At 41.7% G+C, this 19666-nt stretch overlaps 1 protein-coding gene across 3 annotated transcripts in view; it reads right to left on the minus strand.

Moving 5' to 3' along the window:
* Positions 1 to 17484, minus strand: part of CCZ1 (CCZ1 homolog, vacuolar protein trafficking and biogenesis associated) — a 32197-nt gene extending 14713 nt beyond the window's left edge. The window contains exons 1-12 of one of the 3 annotated variants that reach the window (XM_071211141.1): positions 17276 to 17356; positions 16790 to 16895; positions 15753 to 15850; positions 15553 to 15646; positions 14796 to 14873; positions 14365 to 14412; positions 13676 to 13759; positions 11602 to 11777; positions 6200 to 6281; positions 5894 to 5965; positions 4261 to 4322; positions 3860 to 3971 (exon numbers count right to left, since the gene is read on the minus strand). In XM_071211141.1, coding sequence (XP_071067242.1) covers positions 3860 to 3971; positions 4261 to 4322; positions 5894 to 5965; positions 6200 to 6281; positions 11602 to 11777; positions 13676 to 13759; positions 14365 to 14412; positions 14796 to 14873; positions 15553 to 15561 — 723 coding nt within the window. In that variant the 5' untranslated portion in view covers positions 15562 to 15646; positions 15753 to 15850; positions 16790 to 16895; positions 17276 to 17356. Of the gene's footprint in view, positions 1 to 3859; positions 3972 to 4260; positions 4323 to 5893; positions 5966 to 6199; positions 6282 to 11601; positions 11778 to 13675; positions 13760 to 14364; positions 14413 to 14795; positions 14874 to 15552; positions 15647 to 15752; positions 15851 to 16789; positions 16896 to 17275 lie in introns of all 3 variants that reach the window. The other 2 variants (XM_058285783.2, XM_058285784.1) reach the window with 2 other exon arrangements.
* Positions 17485 to 19666: the final 2182 nt, after the last annotated feature.

Here is a 19666-nt window from a genome sequence, read left to right on the forward strand (position 1 = left end):
AGTAACTAGAGGAAAAGCTAAAACAGCCTGGAAAAGATCTAAGGTTTAGGATACCAGGTGAAGGCTGGACACAGCCCAGAGGAGAGTGGGACAAAGGTGGGAAATTGTGACAGCAGAACTGTGAGTTGAAACCGGCAGCTTCTGCTGCTGGCACCCTCCCCCACGCTAAAGACACTTCAGAATTCTCAGGCCTCTGGACTTGCCACTACAGATCATGGGGGCTCCGCATAGAGCTACAGTCCATGGGGAGCCCCCCATGGAATTTCCCCCCTCCCCCCATGGTTTGGAGCCAGCAAGGGACTAAAGACCTGACCCCCTTCCCAATCTCCTTCTTCACTCACCTGACCTAGCCATGAAAAGGGAGGGGCTGCCAGAGAAAGCTAGAGAACTGTATCTGAAAGCTTGAATTACAAGGCTCTTAGCCTCCGGGCAGGAAGCTCTATCACATGGATCCCGTCTCTGTTGCAACAAATACACTCCAACCAGGCACTGAACTGAGAACCACCAAAGAGCACCATCTGCTGGCAGACCAAAGAAGTACACACAAGAAAATTAAAAATAAGTAGGAGAGGCTTTTTTCGGGCTTCTATAGCCTCCCTCCCCAAGGCCCTAGGAAGCAGGTCTACAACCAATTACTGAGTTAGTGCCCAGTTTTGAGCAGCTAGGCAGGGGCAATCCTAACAACCCAGGTCAAGCCAAGAACACTGCCTCCTGCCACTAAATCCCTACAAAAGAGAAAGAAATGGAGCAACTGAGTAAACTATATCCCAGTCAAATGCCTAGACATCAGCAAAATATTACAAGCCAAACTAAGAAAATAGAAGACATGGCCCAAGAAAAGGAATGTATCAAAGCTCCAGAAGAATTTCAAACGTATGTTACAAAGTACACAGAATGACGTATGGAACCTCGTGAACCACCACATCCCTCGTGAATACAGGCGCACGGGCAATCCCGCCCCCGGCCCAGGCCCTCATCTCAGCTGGAACATCACTTAGTACGTCCGCATGTCGCTATACCCCCTAACAGAAGGATTCCTGAAGGCACTTCTGGAATGGCAGCGTGAGGAGCACCACTGAGCCTCTTTCCAGCGAAACAACCATAATTGGAGAAAATTATAAAAACAGCAATTTAATTTTCAGAGGGAAATAGTCCTCAGGGCATGTAGCAAATGAAGAAATATTTATTCAATAAAATCTACTAACCTTGGTATGAATGACTGTCATTTGAGCCATGACCTGCTCCCCCTGATCCCCTTAGTTCAGCGTGACAAAGCTATACTCCAGATGGGTGCAGCCAAGAAAACAGGGTGCCTTCTCCCCCCACCCCCAGGTCCCACTCTAGGGCTACGTTTTCCACCTAGGAGGGTCAGGCCTTGAGCTTTCCTCATCTCCCCCAGTTTCGAGATACAGAAGCTCCACTCCAGGCAGGAGCGGCCAAGAGGACTGGGGTACTTCCACCCAGCCCCACTCACACCTGCCTCTACCCCAGGCCCTGGTCACTCCTGGCCTAACTCGCTTACCCGGTAGAGGTTCCATGTAGGAGAGTTAAGTGGAGAAGATTAGGTGCTTCTGCTCCTGCCCTGTGCCACAGCAGGGGTCACTCCTAGAGGCCCCGCCTGCCTGCGGCATTACAGCAGTTTCCCCAGGAAAGAGGCAGGCCTACAACAGATATTCTCAGTAACGCTCCCTAAGGGGTCTGATTTTATTTGTAACAGAATGTGGGGGAATTCAAGCCTAAAGGTATGGTCAAAACAATGGTTATTTTGGTGGAGCCTAATTAAGAGGAGAATAATGAAAATGTTCTATAATTGACTGTGATGATGAATGTATAATTCTGATTATACTAGAAGTCAGATTGTAGACATTGGATGGATTGTGTAGTATATGAATATATCTCAATAAAACCACTTTTTAAAAAAGTTCGTTGTGGGAAAAGATAAAAAAAATTGGGAAAATATTTTTTAGACTGTTAGAACTAGAAAAAAAAGAGAGAAGGCTCAAATTACTAAAATCAGTAATGAAAAAAGGGGCATCAGTACTGACCTTACAGAAAAAGGATTTCAAGTCAATACTAGAAACTTTACTTTCATATGCCAACAAATTGAAAACTTAGATGATGAAATGGACAAATTCCTAGAAAGACACAAAATACTGAAACTGACTCAAGAAGAAACAGAAAATAAGAATAATCCTATGCCCTATATAACGAAGTAAAGAGGGTGAATTCGTAATTTTGAAACTTCCCCCAAAGAAAAGCCAGGTAAAGATGGTACACTGTGAATTCTACCAAACATTTAAAGAAAGAGTAACACCAATTCTTCATAAACTCTTCCAAAAACTAGAATACCAGTATTACCCTAATACCAAAACCCGATGTTCCCCCTCCTTCTTGTTCTCTAAAGGTTTCATTTCTAAGCCTCCGTGACAATAAAATTTAATTGGTTCTTCTGAAGGCTGCAGAGACCCACAGGTTCTATGGTGATGGCAGATGGAGTTCAGTGCCATGTCGGTTGGCCCTACTTTGGAGTTGGTGTTTCTGTGTGATGGAGCTGGACTTAGATGTGATCTTTGTTCACAAGCCTCTCCTGTTACTTTTACCGGAACTGTAGTTGGTACTGGGGTTTAATGTATACCCAGGGGTTCTGAATCTCTGGACTGACCATGGGATAGCCAGGCCCTGAGCCTCAACAGACTTCAGCTCCTACACTCTGGTTTATTGGGCTTAACCCCACTCAGCTAACATGGAGGTGAAGAAGGTCAACCACCACACCAGGGAGCCAAGAGTGCCTACAACTGACAGCAGGAGGATTGCATCCAGCATCCATGTGGAATCTAAGCCCCCTCTTGATATAGATGTGGAGTGGACACAACCATTCCAAGGTCCACAGGATGGAGGAATAGAGTATGGATTAGAGTGGACTTACTGATATTCTATTCATGAACTATTGTGATTAGTAATTGAAGAAAATGTGGCATTGGTGTAGAGAAAGTGGCCATGGTGGCTGCTGGAGGTAGGGAGTGGGAGGAACAGATGAGATGTGGAGGCGTTTTCAGGACTTGGAATTGTCCTGGGTGGTGCTGCAGGGACAGTTACTGGACATTGTATGTCCTCCCATGGCCCACTGGGTGGAATGTGGGAAGAGTGTGGGCTATGATATGGACCACTGACCATGAGGTGCAGTGGTGCTCAGAGATGTATTCACCAAATGCAATGAATGTCTCATGATGATGGAGGAAGTTGCTGTTATGGGGGGAGGAGTGGGGTGAGGGGAGTGGGGGGTATATGAGGACCTCATATTTTTTGAATGTAATATTAAAAAAATAAAGACAAAAAAAATTTAATTGTCCTCTCAGGCAGAAAGGAAGACAAACACATGAGCTCAATCTTCTGTCTTAAACTAAAAATCACCTTAAAAAAAAACTCAACCCAAATAAACATATATCCTTACAAGATACTATCCTGACAGGCACTATATACTATCCTTACAGAATTAGTGAGTCCACGATTCTAAAATTAGAGTAAAAGCCAGCTTCACTGCAGTATGGCCAAGGCCCACACCCAGAAGGCATTTCATCAACAGACAACACTGACCTTTGACAGTTTTTGATTTGTGAGTATAACATTTCAAATGTTTGCTAATAACCACAGCCTCAGACAGTTACTTTTTGACTAATAATGAAATTGCTTAAAAAGAGCTGAAAACAAACTTACTGCTCCAGAAGAACACTCATTTGAGTTTTACTTACTTTCAACATCTTTCCTAAAAAACACTTAAGAGGTTTGCATATGTATGCAAGTACACATGCAACAAAGAATCAGTATTAATCTGTAACACAGGAGGGAAAACAGTTGTTACCTTGTAAACAATTAAATGGAGCTCTTCATAAGTGTCATCTGTGTTTACAAAAATTTTGGGGAATCTGCATTTTGCTTCTGGATCATTAAGGTTCAAGGGTCCAGTAAGAAATCTTAAAAGTAAGCACAGAGATGACTCAATTCAATTAGGGAAATTATAAACAGAAATATACGAACAGAGTACCTTCCTACTTTATATCAATTTTTTTTTTAAGCTAGACACTTGGAAAACACCAAATCAGAATATGATAAAGTCAAATACTTTAATTCATTGGAAATAAAAGAATTTCCTTTGTGATTATTGCAATAAAATATACAAAGGTAATTTGGCGTTCATGATATTATCTTTACTAAAAAAGATAATAAAACTCAATATTGAATATCAAAGAACAAAAGTCCTACCTTCCGTAGTGTTGAAGATTTCCTGGCATTTCTGCCCTTATTGGAGAATCTCTTCCTGCCAACTGTAAACAAATTTGAGAAATGACTTAGATTTTTTACTTTCAAAGATTTGAAAAACTGCATTCATATCTCATAGTTGCTTCCATGCCATTTTTCTATATCAATTCCTCATATCCTCCCCAACTTCCTAAAAAAGTAGAGGGTGATTGCAGAAGTACATAAAGAACTTACCAATTTTAATCAAAACTGTCATAACATAACTTTACCCTACCCCAAATTCCATATTCTGATTTAGTTCCTTTTATAATAACTACAATCACCCATATAAATTAATGATTGTTAAACAATGTGCTAAGCATATGATACAAATCACTCAACTGATATCTCCTATCAGGAATATCCTCTCCCTACTTTCTAGATGTGGAAACCAAAGTTCATAAAAGTTCCACCAATGCACAGAACTCCTAAGCAGCAGAGCCAGGAATCAAACCCAAGTCTATCTGATGTCAAAACCTCAGTCTCTAGCCATCATCGTGCCTCCTTATAGATTTATATTTGTAGCACATTCCTAGTGCCTTTTGCTGAAGCTATACTATTTGAACATACATAGGAAATAGAAAAAAAAAAAATCCAAATTCAAGTCATGTTAGCTAAAAACAATTTTTCTAAGTCTATATAAACTTTTGAAAGATTAAAAATATAGTAAATCCAATGGTAAAAATGTACAATCCAACTTTCATATATGCAGTATTTATTGAAAGAATACCTGCACGTATCCATTTCACACTGCCATTTTTCATACTGTGCTTTTCTAATTCATAAGTCTAGCTCTTTAGGTATATAATAAAGTACCAAGTAAGAGTTTTCTGTTGTGGCAACAGTGCCGTCACACACCGAAAAGCCTCCTAAAGTGATCCTCTGGACAGGTGCCCTTATAAAACACAACAGGCAGTGTGGTTATAAGCATGTGCTGTAGTATCAGGAAGACCCTGAGATCAAGTCCTGGCTCTGACACTTATTAGCTGGGAGATCTTGGTAAGTCATTTACACCCTCTCAGCCTGAGTATCCTCACCTGCAAGATGGAGATAAAATTACCCAACTCTTAAAAAATGTTGTCAGAATGTAATGAGATTGTGCATGTACACCAGGCATTTAGTAAAAATACTCATAGAAAGTACTCAAGAAATGTTAGCAACTGCATCCAAAGTACCTAGAAAGAAACTAAATCCTTTTAAAAAGATTGCTTCTTATAAAATTTTTTTTCCTGTTTTTTTTTAAAGTCAGAGCAAAAAAATAGAAAAGGCTCCTATAGATACCTCAACTAAAATGGTTTCTAGGGTACAAACATTTTTCACTTCCAATCTAATTAAACCTCCAAAAGGATACTTTGGGGAGAACATTGCCTTACTATCTGAAGTTCTCTGCAGAGAAGTAGGAAATTCAGTACCAGAGTAGATAGGTAGGCAGGCCATATAAAACTACTCAGTTAGATCTCATGTTGGTCAAAGAGACTATGGGATTAACCTCAGCTTTATCAAAGAATTCTGGCATTTTCAAAGTTCCCAGAACTTGACCGAAAAACCCAATTTCCCCCCCCCCCTACTCAAAGACCAACTCTTCTTAAAAACACACCTTCGGAGCAGATGTTCTCAGTGGTTGAGCACCTGCTTCCCATGTACGAGGTCCTGGGTTCAATTCCTGATACTTCCAAAAACAACAACAAAACACCTTTGCTACTGCATTTCAATTAACAAACTGGAAAAGAGCTGGCATATGTGGTTTTCTGTGCTAATGGAGATGCAACTAAATAAATATCACTAAATATAATTCCACTAATGTAAAATATATATATCAGAACTGCCCCAACTCACTACCATCTTTCTGCTCTCGATACATGTGTGACTGTACATCTCTCTCTCTTTTAATATCCAATCATACCTCAGGTTCAATGTGCCTTGGAAATAGCGATGTGGTGAGGTATTTGTATAAAATTCTCATGTCATCTTGCTCTAATCCACTCCTGAAACAGAAAAGCATTGTGTTAAAAGGTCTAAAATTGGTCTTGTCTTTCCATTATTCTGACTATGCTAAAGTTCTTTTACATTATATCAATAAGGACTTTCCTTGGCTGGAAAATGCAAGAAGGGAATTAACTAAATTTGAGAAGTTTATTCCAACTTGCTAAAGATTGCTACTATGTAGTTTTTTTGTGTTGTTTTTTAAGATTTTTAATTTATTTCACTCCCCTTTCTCCCCCCGCCCCATTGTCTGATCTCGTGTCCATTCGCTGTGTGTTCTTCTGTGTCCGCCTGCATTCTTGTCAGCGGCACTGGGAATCCGCGTCTCTTTGTTGCGTCGTCTTGCTGTGTCAGCTCTCCTCGTGTGCAGCGCCACTCCTGGGCGGGCTACGCATTTATTCATGCGGGGCGGCTCTCCTTGAGGGGCGCACTTCTTGTGTTTGGGCTCCCCTACGCAGGGGATCCCTGCATGGCATGGCACTCCTTGTGCATGGGACTCCCCTACACGGGGGACACCCCTGCGTGGCAGGGCACTCCTTGCACGCATCAGCACTGTGCGTGGCCCAGCTCCGCATGGGTCAGAAGGCCCTGGTTTGAACCCTGGACCTCCCATGTGGTAGGCGGACGCTCTATCAGTTGAGCCACATCTGCTTCCCTATGTACTGTATTTTATATGCCATTTTAAATTAAAAAGTCAAACAGACTTGATTCTCTGGTTGAATTCCACGTCAGGTTATTTAGAGAGCATTAATAACCACAACACTCCATTTCAGGGAGCACAAGATTTCTCTGAGCTGCCTGGTTAGAAGTAATGCCACATTCTTTTGCCTGGGATCCTAGAAAAATACTGGCACACTGTAGACAGGGAACTTGATCCTGCTGTGTCCCAGAAATGAACTTTGTTAAATTGTGGTAACACATTTAACACAAAATTAGCATTTTAACCATTTTAGTGTACAATGCAGAAGCATTAATTACATTTACAATGTTGTGCTACCTCCAATACCATCCATTACTAAATTACTTTCATCACCCCAAAAAGAAACTCTGTGCCCATTAAGCAATAACTCCCAATGTTATGTGGATTTTGTTCTCTGCATTACGGTGTGGCAAGGAGGAGGAAGAAAAAGAAATAAACTTTTTAATCTGAAATGAGGACTGAATAAGAAACATGTGGGAAAAATGATGAAAAACTACAGGCCTCAGACTCTATTTGAAATCAGTTTTGTAGGTAGGGATATACTATAAGTCTGTATGTGGGCTTTCTTCTAGTCAAGATTATCAGTCTCCTACGGGAGGAACTCTAACTTGATATAAATTGGGTCTTTACACTATATTCCAGAGGCTCTCTCTTCTTTTCCCAGAAAGGTAGTATGTTAGAAAAAAGTGGTCTGTGTGGGCAAATAAATGGTGCCCACTGCCCTAGACACTTCCAATTTTCTGTCTTACCTTCTTTTCTTTCTGTACTACACTTCTTTCAAGACTCAGTTTTCCTAATGTCTTGTTCACAACTGAAACTATAAGGGAGACCTATACCCTTAAGCAAGTTTGCTTCTTTTCTGCCAAGTAGAAGTAGAAGTTCTGGGTTCAAAGGTAAGGCCAAAAGTTAAGAAGAGCTTCACAACTTTTAATATTTGTTCTATAATAATACCGATCTTGGAAGGATCATGCAGCCAAGTGAATTTCCAAATCAAGCATATGGAAAATTACCAGCCTTTTTCTCTTGCAGAAATAATTGAGATAAGGGAAGAGAAAGCAGAAAACAAAAACAAAAGTTCTAGATGCTAGTTTCCTTCTTAGACATAAACAAGAAGTACGGGGTGGGCAGGAAGGAGGCAGATGATATAGCTTATAAAGAATTACTGGGCTGTCTAATAACAAAAGCTACTAGGCATGTGTGGCAAAAAGCACTCATGTGGCTAGCTAAATCGAGTGTTTATTTTGCCTGTTTCTTTCTACTTTGACGCAGCTATTAAAAAATGGAAAACTATGTATGGGCTTGCCTTATATTCCCATTGGACCTGCTGGTCTAGACCACAGGGCATTGAGAGCAACCTAAGAAAGGAAACGGAAGCCAGTACTTGTTAACTCTTTATTATGTACACTGTGCACAGGGCTTTGTTTCTATTATTTCACTTAAGACGCTAGGCACTTAAATACTTCAGTGTTTATTTTCAGGGTAGAAAATTTAAAGACAAAAACAAAACACCAAGAGGAGGGTTGAAGCCAGCACTTCAGAGCACAAAGGCCCAAGCAGGCCCAGCCCCACGCGGCCTGTGGAGGCCTTCCCAGCTGGGAGAGCTCCACAACCCTGACCTCAGCAACCCCCTCTCTAATATCTGCACCTCCCACTCCTACTCCTCCTCCCCTGTGAAAGAAAAGGAAGCAGCACTGTATCAGTTGTGCAAGATGTTTCCATTGGGGAAACTTCTCACAAGTGCATGTGAATCTTCCATAATCTCAACACTAGAAGTTGAAAAAGAAAAAACAAAATAGACGAGAGTTCTGTATCTCTTTGTGCCTTGGTTTTACTTCAATGCTAAAATGAACCTTCATCTGTTCTGCTCTAAGATCTCCACATCTACGCTCAGTGCAAGAACGACTCTGAAGCTGCAGGCCACACGCAGCTGTGGTCAGGAGCCTGGGCATCTCACTATGGCACCCACTTCTGTTTCTGGTGGAGACGCAAAGTTATTTAGTTTGAGAACTTCTTTTAGCAGAAGCCACAACTAAGAATGAGATGGCCTTCACATGAGGATCAGTTTAGTCCAGAACCCAGACTGAAAGCGGATATAAAATAATCTAGCAAAAAAGAATGTCAACTTCGAGTAACAATATCCAAGTAACTGACTCATAAAAGTATTAACTCCTGAAAAATAAATCAATACAACAACAAAAAATCTCTCAAAATATAGGCTGAAAAAATCCCAACAGGAAAGTCAACTGACATCCCCCTACCAAGAGCAGCAAATGTCTTACTCTATCATTGGCCACCTCAAAAACTAAAGCAAGCCATTAAATGTGGCATGGTCCAAACAAAATTGTAAGGTGTTACACTGAGCTCTGCTCTGAGATCACCATCAATACACTCATTTTGGATGCCCTCCCAGAGGCACCTGGTCCAACATTTACTGAGCACCTACTTGGGGCTCTCCTGGCCACATCCTGGGAGACACAGGCCATGTTTCTATTCTCAATCAGATCATCTCAAAACAATACAGCAAGAATTACAGACACCACTCAGGAAGTAGAAAATACTAGTAATTAAATGTACCAGCTTTCTAACAAACAACTGCCCCTCAAACATGCTATTTTTCTTGAAGTTTCTCTCTTGCTACTGTCTGGAAAAAACCTCTTCCAGTCAGCATTCTGGGATGGGAACACAGAGGGTCTTTGGGCAGAGCTGTAGGCAGCTCAGCTCCTGGGGATGTCACTCACAGAGATAACACAGGAAGGGAAAGGGGAAGCCCTGGCACAGTCTATAGGCTGCTCTGGGGGCCCATGCTTCCAGAACATAGCTCGGTGGCAAGCTGGCCCCAGGGTCTCCCTGCAGGAGCTGCTGATGGCAAGAGGACCCCTCTTGCTTTGGGTCCATACCAGGGCTTGTCTGGGATCCAGGAGATCAGAACCTGAGGTACGCTTCTCTGACAGGGTGCCAAGGCCATGGGTCCCTGCTGCTGGAGTCTGGCCCATCCCCTATTCCTCCCGATTGCTACAGATGAGTGTAGCTTTCCCAGCACCTTCCTGTACCTTCCATTTATGAAGGTAAAACAAGAGTTCCTTCCCTCACACAAACAAATAAATAGATATATACATAAAGCAAAACTCTGCATTGACAGGTCCAAATAACTCAAGAGTCCATCAATGGCTCATATCAAAAAGGAAACAGGGGAAGCTGATGTGGCTCAAGAAACTGGGCTCCCATCTACCATATGGGAGGCCCTGGGTTCAATTCCGGGACCTCCTAGAGAAGGCAAACTGGCCTGTGCTGCCGCAGAGAACTGACGGCCCGTGCCACTGCAGAGAGCTGAGAGCAGACGGCAAGTGTAAACAACAAGGGGGGGGGGATAAATAAAAAAAGCAAAATAAATATATTTTTAAAAAAGGAAACAGGACACTCATGCTCAGAGGTACAGATGTTCTCTAAGTCTCTCAAATATAGTTATTTAATATACTTTTTTTCCTCTAAGAAAACAAAAAACATCCCTTCGGTTCCCTCCTCCTAACTTTTACAGCATCAAGCCTCATTTCAACACAAGAGTGAACATCGCAGAAAGCAGCCAGAGCACAGGCAATTAACATAGTGTGACACTGCCTGTAAAGAGTTTGTTAAATTAACAAGTAGATGGCTTTTCATATGGAATGTAATGTCTTCATATGTGAAAACCAAATCCACATGTAAATCCACCAACTCGTTTAATAAAGAGATTCAAATTTCTTTAGATTAGCCTGTTTCCCTTCCTAAAATGGAGCTACAGGATTTTGGCAGGGGAAAGGATGGGTTTCAGAGGACCTAGCGTTATTATTGCCAGTTCTACTGGTGGAACTCTGGTTTTAGTGGTAAAATATGCTCACACTCCTAATTAAAGAAAGCAGGACAGATGAAGGCAAACACAAAATTGGAATGCATTAGACGACCATGGAGCAACTGCTGTGGGGTTCCCAACCAGCCAGCCCTGCTGAACCTGCAGCTCAGAAGCTCATTGCAAACATAGCCCATTCCTGGCCCGACGCAGGTAGCCTGTGCTGAAATCCAGCTCTTCGACAATTTCCTCTAGGCATTCTTAGGCATGCTCGCATGACTGCCCCAGAGTTTAGTCTCGGGTAATTGACAGCATTTAGTAATAATTTATCTTTTCTTCTTGAGCATTGATACTTTCTCCAAAGGAATTGTTTTCATTATTACTACAGAACACAGACATAGTTTAATGACAATAAACTAATTTCCTGGTTTATATAATACTTTTGACTTCTTGGCTTTTTAAAAATCTGGCTTTTTAAGAAAAAGTATGAAAAATTATGCTTTCCACATTTACGACATCATCTCTTGGAAAATGTTTTTGGAAAAATACCAAAATAAAGTTAAAATTCCTAAATCTTACCTGATGGGAAATTTTTCTCCACATTCTATAAAACCAGTTTTAAACCCCTATTTGGTAATTTTAACCAAAAATTACCCTGGATTCAGTTTTATTTGGACAATATCTATAAAGATGCTTCCCATCCATCCCATTTGGCCACCTGCTATCAGTCCAGCCACTGCTGTTTCTATTACTTAAAAGACTTTCTTCTTTTACATGCCAAGCCTTAGGGTGTACCTACCAGATGAGTTGATCATTATAGAGAAAGGCAGTGTATTTGACTATATTCAAGCTTTCCTCCATTCTATTAATAAAGGACTGGATTTTCAAATAAGTCATTTTGTCCAATGGGAAGAAACTGATTCCACCAAAAATGTCAAGTAGGTCGCATGACTGCAAATGCAATGTTTGCAAATACTGTAGGAAAAATATAAAACATTACAACTTACAAGAGGACACTCAATAAAGTACTTGGACAACTGAAAAGAATTGTTCTCATGATAGTGAATATTTATGGTACAATTACACACTGGCAAACAGCATACTGACAAGACTAATAAGTAGGTGAACCATAGGGCTGGATCTGAAACCAGCACCGATTTCAGAATATAAAGATCAAATCTAACTAGTTAATATTTAGTCAGTGTTGTTTTGTCTTTTTAAACAAATATTAAGTATCAGTGCTCCTCAAATTAGATTAACCTGTTTAGGAATCCAAACGGTATAAACAGTAATGTCAGGGACAGACAAAGCCAACTTACATTAAAATTATATAGAAAGGACACAGACAAGGAGTTTTCAGGACAGTGAAAGAACAGTCTGTGGAGAGTAACGAAGATAAGAAATGCAATCAGATGATAAAATGAGTGAATACTTATGGTCATTAAAGAAACAAACAAGAAAGAAAAGTAATGCATAAAAACAAAATTATTAAAAAACAGGTATCAAAGGTGTTTTAGAGAGAAAATAAATTGCATTCAAGTGCAGGTTATCAGGGGAGTGGATGTAGCTCAAGTGGCTGACTGCCTGCTTCCCACGTACAAGGTCCCTGGTTTGATCCTTGGTACCTCCTAAAAACAAAACAAACTAATGAAAAAACCAACTCTTATCAGGGATTAGGCAGCAGGTATAGCTCAGTGGTTGAACGCCTGTTTCCCATGTACAAGGTCCTGGGTTCAATCCCCAATACCTCCGAAAAAAAAAAAAAAAAAAGAAGATATCAAAGAGATATTTTTGGGAGAAAATAAATTGACAATTATTCCTCTAGGACTTTTCTAAATAAGATAAACTGAATTTGATCAGAAGTAGGGTGAGATATGCAAAATTCAATTTACAATGAAAGAGACTGAGAACTATTTAGTGATATTCATTTATGACCTGGGATAAATCATATTAATTTAACTATTAAAATCGTAAGTATGTGTCATAGCCAAGAACATTTACCTGGAGTCAATATAGATTGTGACTGTTTAAGAAACAGAATCAATCCCTAAGAATGTACAACTCCTGAAAGAATTTAAATTTAGTTCAATAAATGAGAGGAAGCCAGAAAACAGATGTGGCTCAACCAATTGGGTTTGCATCTACCACATAGGAGGTCCAGGGTTCGATGCCCAGGGTCTCCTGGTAAGCGCAAGCTGGCCCACATGGTAAAGTGGCCCACACGCACTCTGCCGAGGTGGAGAGCTGGCACAGCAAGATGATGCAACAAGAGACACAGAGGAGAAAAAATAAGAAGACTTAGCAGAATAGGATGCTGAGGTGGTGCAACAGAGTAATCGCCTCTCTCCCACTCTGGAAGGTCCCGGGATTGGTTCCCAGAGCCGCCTAATGAGAATACAAGCAGACACAGAAGAACACACAGCAAATGACACAGAGAGCAGAGAATAGGCAGAAAGGGGAAGTATGAGGGGGAGGGGGAGAAATAAAATAAAAATAAATCTTTAAAAACAAAACAAAACAAAAAAAAACTGAGAGGAAGCCTTTCAACTACACAGTAAAATTGCTTTCAAGTAAGCACACACTGACAGACACAGGTGTAACAAGAATAAAGATAGAAGATGCCTCCAAGGTTTTTTACAGAGCTGCGCAAACAGCAGGATTCTCTGATCATATGCAAAAGTTTAGAAGAGAGCCTCTAGAATTCAAGCCTAATGAATGTCCTCATTTGTCTGGTTTTGCCACAATAAGCAATAGGCTCATTGTCACTTTTAAGTTCTGGGTTTTTTGCATGTAAGAAACTTGTCTGTATCCATATTTCTCTAAAAATCTGTTTGAACACTATTAATATTGCAAATAAAATTTGAAATACTTACCCGATGGAAGAATTTTTCTAGTCTTTCTTTTAGGAGCTTGACACCTCCATCTTCCATGGCTTTCAGAAATGTACCATTAAAAAGCTAATGGTATAAAAGATTTTTTTTAAAAGTCTATTTTCTATGCCCCTCAATTTCCCAATATAACAAATTCTTCTTTTCCTGTTAGATTAATTCAGTTCATTTAATTCTCTGGTTCCTTTTAAATATAGAAAAATATCTATATGAAAGAGCCTGAATTATAAAATAATTAGAAAAAAGTTAACACTGTTAAATGACATTGTCATTTTTATGAAACCTGATTGCTCTGGCCAGTTGCCTTTTTTTTCAACTATAAATGCACATCTAAGTTTCACTTTGCATAAATAGCATTGCCAAACTTTCTAAATCATAAAAACACCTGCAGTCTGTATGTTCCTTGGGAACACAGCCTGCCCTTATTTACCAATGGGAATACAACGTCTACTATGATGCCTGGAACAAAGAAGGGGACTCAGTAAATACTTATTGAATAAATTTGTGGATAAATCTCACTACCTGTTTTATAGGCTCCATTATATCCTCCCCAACAGATGCACAGCCACTTTGCAGTCATCTAAAGAATTAGGAATTGTTTTTAAAAGACCCCTGAGCTTGAAAATAGGGGTAACTGGTTAGGTTCTCAATTTAAAAAGAAATGTCATACTTACCTTGTACATGCTATAGCACTGTTGTAGCACTGAACTATACACCTTGTCCTACAACAACACAAAAATATTGCATGGCATTCAATTCAAGGGGAGAAAAAGAAAAAAGAATGTCTATTATATAGCAAAGGTACAACAACTCTGGGCAAAGCAGTTTAATGCTTATAATTAAGTACAACAATATTGTGTGCTGAAAATAAGGGATATTTAAATTCAAGTTTATGAACCGGTAATCCTAATTTGGGAGGCCTTTAAACACTGATAATTGGTAGATGGTATTAGTGAGACAAGTTCATGTACCTTTTTAAGAATGTACTAATGAAAACAAACTTAAAACTTTGCTATCTATCTTGAGAATCTTCTGCAAAAGTGGTCACTCGGCATTCAGTAATAAACTTTTTTCTGAAAATATGAAATAAAAAGTAACATGTTACCAGCAATTCTTCTTCTTGGTATTCAACCATTGGTTTTCCATCTTTACTTTGCTTTTCGATTATAGGATTTCGAACAACCTACAAAGTTTGATAGACTGAAATTATATAATAAATGGATAATATATTTTTAATTTTTCCCTAATTTAAAAAATTTGGATGTAATAACCAGAAATAATTTCTTAAAACAGCCCCAAGAACAAATACCCTGAATAAGTTTGATTTTAAAATTGTAACCAACTTTACTGTAATTTTTAAAAAAGATTTATTTTCCCTCCCCCTTCCCATCTGCTCTCTCTGTCCATTTGCTATGTGTTCTTCTGGGTCCGCTTGCATTCTTGTCAGTGGCACCAGGAATCTGTGTTTTTTTGTTGCATCATCTTGCTGCCATCAGCTCTCTGTGTGCGCAGTGCCACTCCTGGGCAGGCTGCACTTTTTCCACATGGGGTGGCTCTCCTTACAGGGCACACTCCTTGCATGTGGGGCTCTCCTATGCAGGGGACACTCCTGCGTGGCACAGCACTCCTTGCACGCATCAGCACTGCGTGTGGGCCAGCTCACCACATGGGTCAGGAGGTCCTAGGTTTGAACCCTGGACCTCCCATGTGGTAGGCAGATGCTCTATCAGTTGAGCCAAATCCACTTCCCGGTAATTTTATTTTGATATAATAGCAAGAAAACTTTTCTAAATTCCTAACAGTAAATACCACCCATAACTTTATTTTACAACTTCAAAAAGATATACTGTATATGTAACTACCATGACCATCCAGAAATTTTCTTCTGGTTCATTGAAGAATTGTCTATTCTTCTGTGTATGTAAAGATTTTGCAGGTTTTGATGGACTAAACGTTCTTTAAGAAAAAAAAAAAAAAGGTTAAAAGAATACAATGGGGACAACTTACCACTTTAAGTTTTAAGAATATATGAGTTTTGCAAAAAAGCATTTAAAGGCATTACCTTGTAAATTGTACGATAGCTTCACATAAGCCAACATTTCTAATTTTTTCATTCTTTTCTACTTCATTTGGATGATAAAATAAAATTTTATTTTCCTCCTAGAACATGAAGAAATAAAAATGCAACATTAATTATTAAACTTTTATTTTTTAATTTTTTCTCTATTTTTTTTTTTTTCAAATGTTACATTCAAAAAATATAAGAGGTCCCCATATACCCCCCACCCCCACCCCACTCCTCCCACATCAACAGCCTCTTTCATCATCATGGCACATTCACTGCATTTGGTGAATACATTTTGGAGCACTGCTGCACCACATGGATAATGGTTTACATTGTAGTTTACACTCTCCCCCAGTCCACCCACTGGGCCATGGCAGGACAAACAATGTCCAGCATCTGTCCTTGCAGTACCACCCAGGACAGCTCCAAGTCCTGAAAATGCCCCCACATCATATCTTCTTCCCTCTCCCTACCCTCAGCAGCTACCACGGCCACTTTCTCCACATTAACGCTACAATTTCTTCCTTGGTTGTGGAAATGCTATGCTAATGTCAACCTCCCATATCATATATGCTAAAAAAACAAAAACCCCTGTATTTTATATATTTTATGCATGGTATTTCTGTATTCCGGTAAACCTACAACTTCTCTGACAAAAGGCTTAAGAAGGATTTTTCAAAAGCCAGGAATTATCTCATTTTTGTGTAAATATCGTCCACCAGCCTGAAAGGCAAACGTTGACATTCAGTGAACATGTGCAGTAGCACTAGACAAATTTTCTAAAAACCCAATCTTTAGCTTTCTTTCCTCAGGTTAATTTGTAAAACACCAACTCTTTTAAGAAATAAGAATCACGTGCATAGACATCCGCCTTCCTGTAAATTAAGCCCAGTAGGTTCACAGGCATTTGGATTGACAGCCTTTAAAGGGTCCAGTGATTTCCTGCCAATAAACAAAACTCCGGACATTCTTTAAGGCCGTCACCGCTCCCACCTTAAAATAAAATAACATTAGAAACATCTCCTGTTATTTACTTATTTTCTATTCGGAAGAAAAAAACTTTCCGAGGATCCTCCGAGCTTGCATCGTTTTGGGGCTACAGTCCACGGTTCTTGTTTCGAGCAGATTCTAGGTAAAGGACTTCCAAAAACAAAGGCGTAAGCTCCATTCTAATCACTAAGAATTCACGCAGAGCTAAAGAGATTCAGCTCGTATGGAGCGATGAAGCTGAGCAACCCTCATTCAACAGACAAGCATTCAGCCAGGACTAGAATGAAACACCTGCCTGCGCTGCTGGTCCCCGCCGCATCCATCCCCCGCGCCCGGGTGCACACCGGGCACTAGGCAGGCGCTCGGCAAACGCCGCTCGCGGAGGCTGGCGGGACAGAGGCTGGCCCAGCAGTGCGGGTCCTGGGGCGCCTCCCGGGGCGCTCCCCGGGGACAGACGCCGGCCGGCCCTCCTTCCCCTCAGGCCTCCAGGGCCGCCGGCTGACGCCCGCGCGCCGCCCCGCTCCGCTTACCTCTCCCTCGCGCGGCCCGAAGCGCGGGTTGTAGATGAAGAAGCTCAGCAGTGCCGGCGGGAACTGCTTCTCCTGGGCGGCCCCCGCCCCGGCCCCTGCTCCGACCCCCGCTGCCGCCATCCCGGCCCGGCCCCCTCCTCCGGAGCCTCCCTCCGCCCTCCCAGAGACAGCAGACGCCGGGAGACCGCACTTCCGCCTCGCTCGCCGTTGCCCCGGAAGTGGTCGTCGCTGGCCCGGAAGAAGAACCCGCAGCCCAGTTTCCCCTACTGGTTGCCCAAACGGGTTCGAGGCCTCCCGTGCCGTGGTGTTTTCTTATTACAGAGATCAGGAGAAGTGAAATAATTTTTATTTGCTCTCAAACTTTTGTCATGGCGAAACACGAGGACTGTGTGTTTAAAGAAAACTAGGAACAAGTATAGTTTTTTATTTGGTAGAAGGGAGTGTGTAGGCAAAAAGGAAGCACGTGCCTTGAAGGAAACACGTTTAGGCCAGGCCAGGCATTTAGCACGGATTTACTTATTTACATCATCTACCTGCGGGGTTCCTCCGGACATTTACAAGGTTTTTGACCCCAGTTCGAGAGACTTCAGGTTACCTCTGAGTCATACCAAACTGACGGCGTTTGCTCCTTACCCTAGTTTCTTTGGCCCGGGGTAGAAAGATTCAAAGCAGAACTGACGACTCTGGCCTCAGCTGCGTTGGCAGAGAGCAGGGAACAGGGCGCTCTCTCCCAGGCCATCCTCCTCGCACCAGGCGTTGCCCTTTCCAGCTTTCAGGATTTCACTTGCTTTGAGCTGTGGGGGTTTTGATAGTCAGTTATTTGGAACCCAATCCCTTGCCGCAGGCAGCTTGGCCAAACTCAAGAATACTATGGTTTAGGCTGTTTTGAGTCACACGGTAAGCTCAGAAACAGGACTCCTTTGATACAGTCTAACAGACTGGACTTTCACGTTTAGGGAGGCATGCAGTGGAATCTGGATTTGAGACTGCTCAGGGTACATAGCCTGGCTCGATCACTCAGGGGTGAAACCTTGAGCCAACTACCTAGCCTCTCTCTGGTCTATTTCTTGATTGTAAAATGATGAATGGTAAACGCCTGCCTCATGGGAATTAGGCAGTAAGAATTTTTTTTTTTAATTGATTTTGTAATAATATTACATTAAAAAAAATATATATATATATGAGGTCCCATTCAACCCCACCACCCCCACCCCACCTCTCCCCCCACCAGCAACACTCATTCCCATCATCATGACACATCCATTGCATTTGGTAAGCACATCCCTGGGCACCTCTGCACCTCATGGTCAATGGTCCACATCATGGCCCATACTCTCCCCCATTCCATCCAGTGGGCCCTGTGAGGATTTACACTGTCCGGTGACTGCCCCTGAAGCACCATCCAGGGCAGCTCCATATCCCAAAGACGCCTCAACTTCTCATCTCCTCCCGCCTTTCCCCATACCCATCAGCCACCATGTCCACTTTTCTCAATCCAATGCCACCTTTTCTATGTGGACACTGGATTGGTTGTGTCCATTGCACCTCTATGTCAAGAGGAGGCTCAGATTCCACATGGATGCTGGATGCAATCCTCCCACTTTCAGTTGTAATCACTCTAGGCTCCATGGTGTGGTGGTTGTCCCTCTTCAACTCCATCTTAGCTGAGTGTGGTGAGTCCAATGAATCAGACTGTAGGTGCTGGAGTCTGCTGAGGCTCAGGACCTGGCCATCACACTGTCAGTCCAGAGATTCAAATCCCCCAAATATATCCCAAACCCCAACACCAACTGCACCTCCAGCACATTAGCATGAAAGTCCCATGAAGAGAGATCCCATTTGAATCCAGATTCATCACACATAAACACCATTTCCAAAGAGGGGCCATCTGACCTGGTAGTTAACCCCATCGGCCATGACCATAACTCCCACGGGTCTCTTTAGCCCTCAAAGGAACCAATACCTGGGGGTTGTATCTGCTCTATCTGTCTCTCAGACCCCACTCAGTTGTGCACAAGGGCAATCCTTCTGACAGCCTCCAGACTCTTTTTTAGAGACTCGTAGCCATATAAACTCATTTCTCCTTTCCATTTCCCCCTTACCTTAGGTCAAACAGCATTTTAAAGTCATGTTATTTTATGTAGACAGGGATATTCTGCTGATCCGCATTGAACCTTCCGTATAAGGTCATTTTCCAGTTGCATCATCAGTTGGTAGTTGATAGTGGTCCCTCGGTGCCAGGGAGGCTCATCGCCGGGTGTCATGTCCCACGCTGGGGGGTAGGCATTGCATTTACATGCCGAGTTTGGCTTCGAGACTGGCCACATTTGAGTAACATGAAGGCTGACAGGAGGAAATTCCCAGGCACTAGGCAGTAAGAATTAAATGTGA

The sequence above is a fragment of the Dasypus novemcinctus genome, chromosome 23, assembly GCF_030445035.2.
Source record: "Dasypus novemcinctus isolate mDasNov1 chromosome 23, mDasNov1.1.hap2, whole genome shotgun sequence".
NCBI classification, from domain to species: Eukaryota; Metazoa; Chordata; class Mammalia; order Cingulata; family Dasypodidae; genus Dasypus; species Dasypus novemcinctus.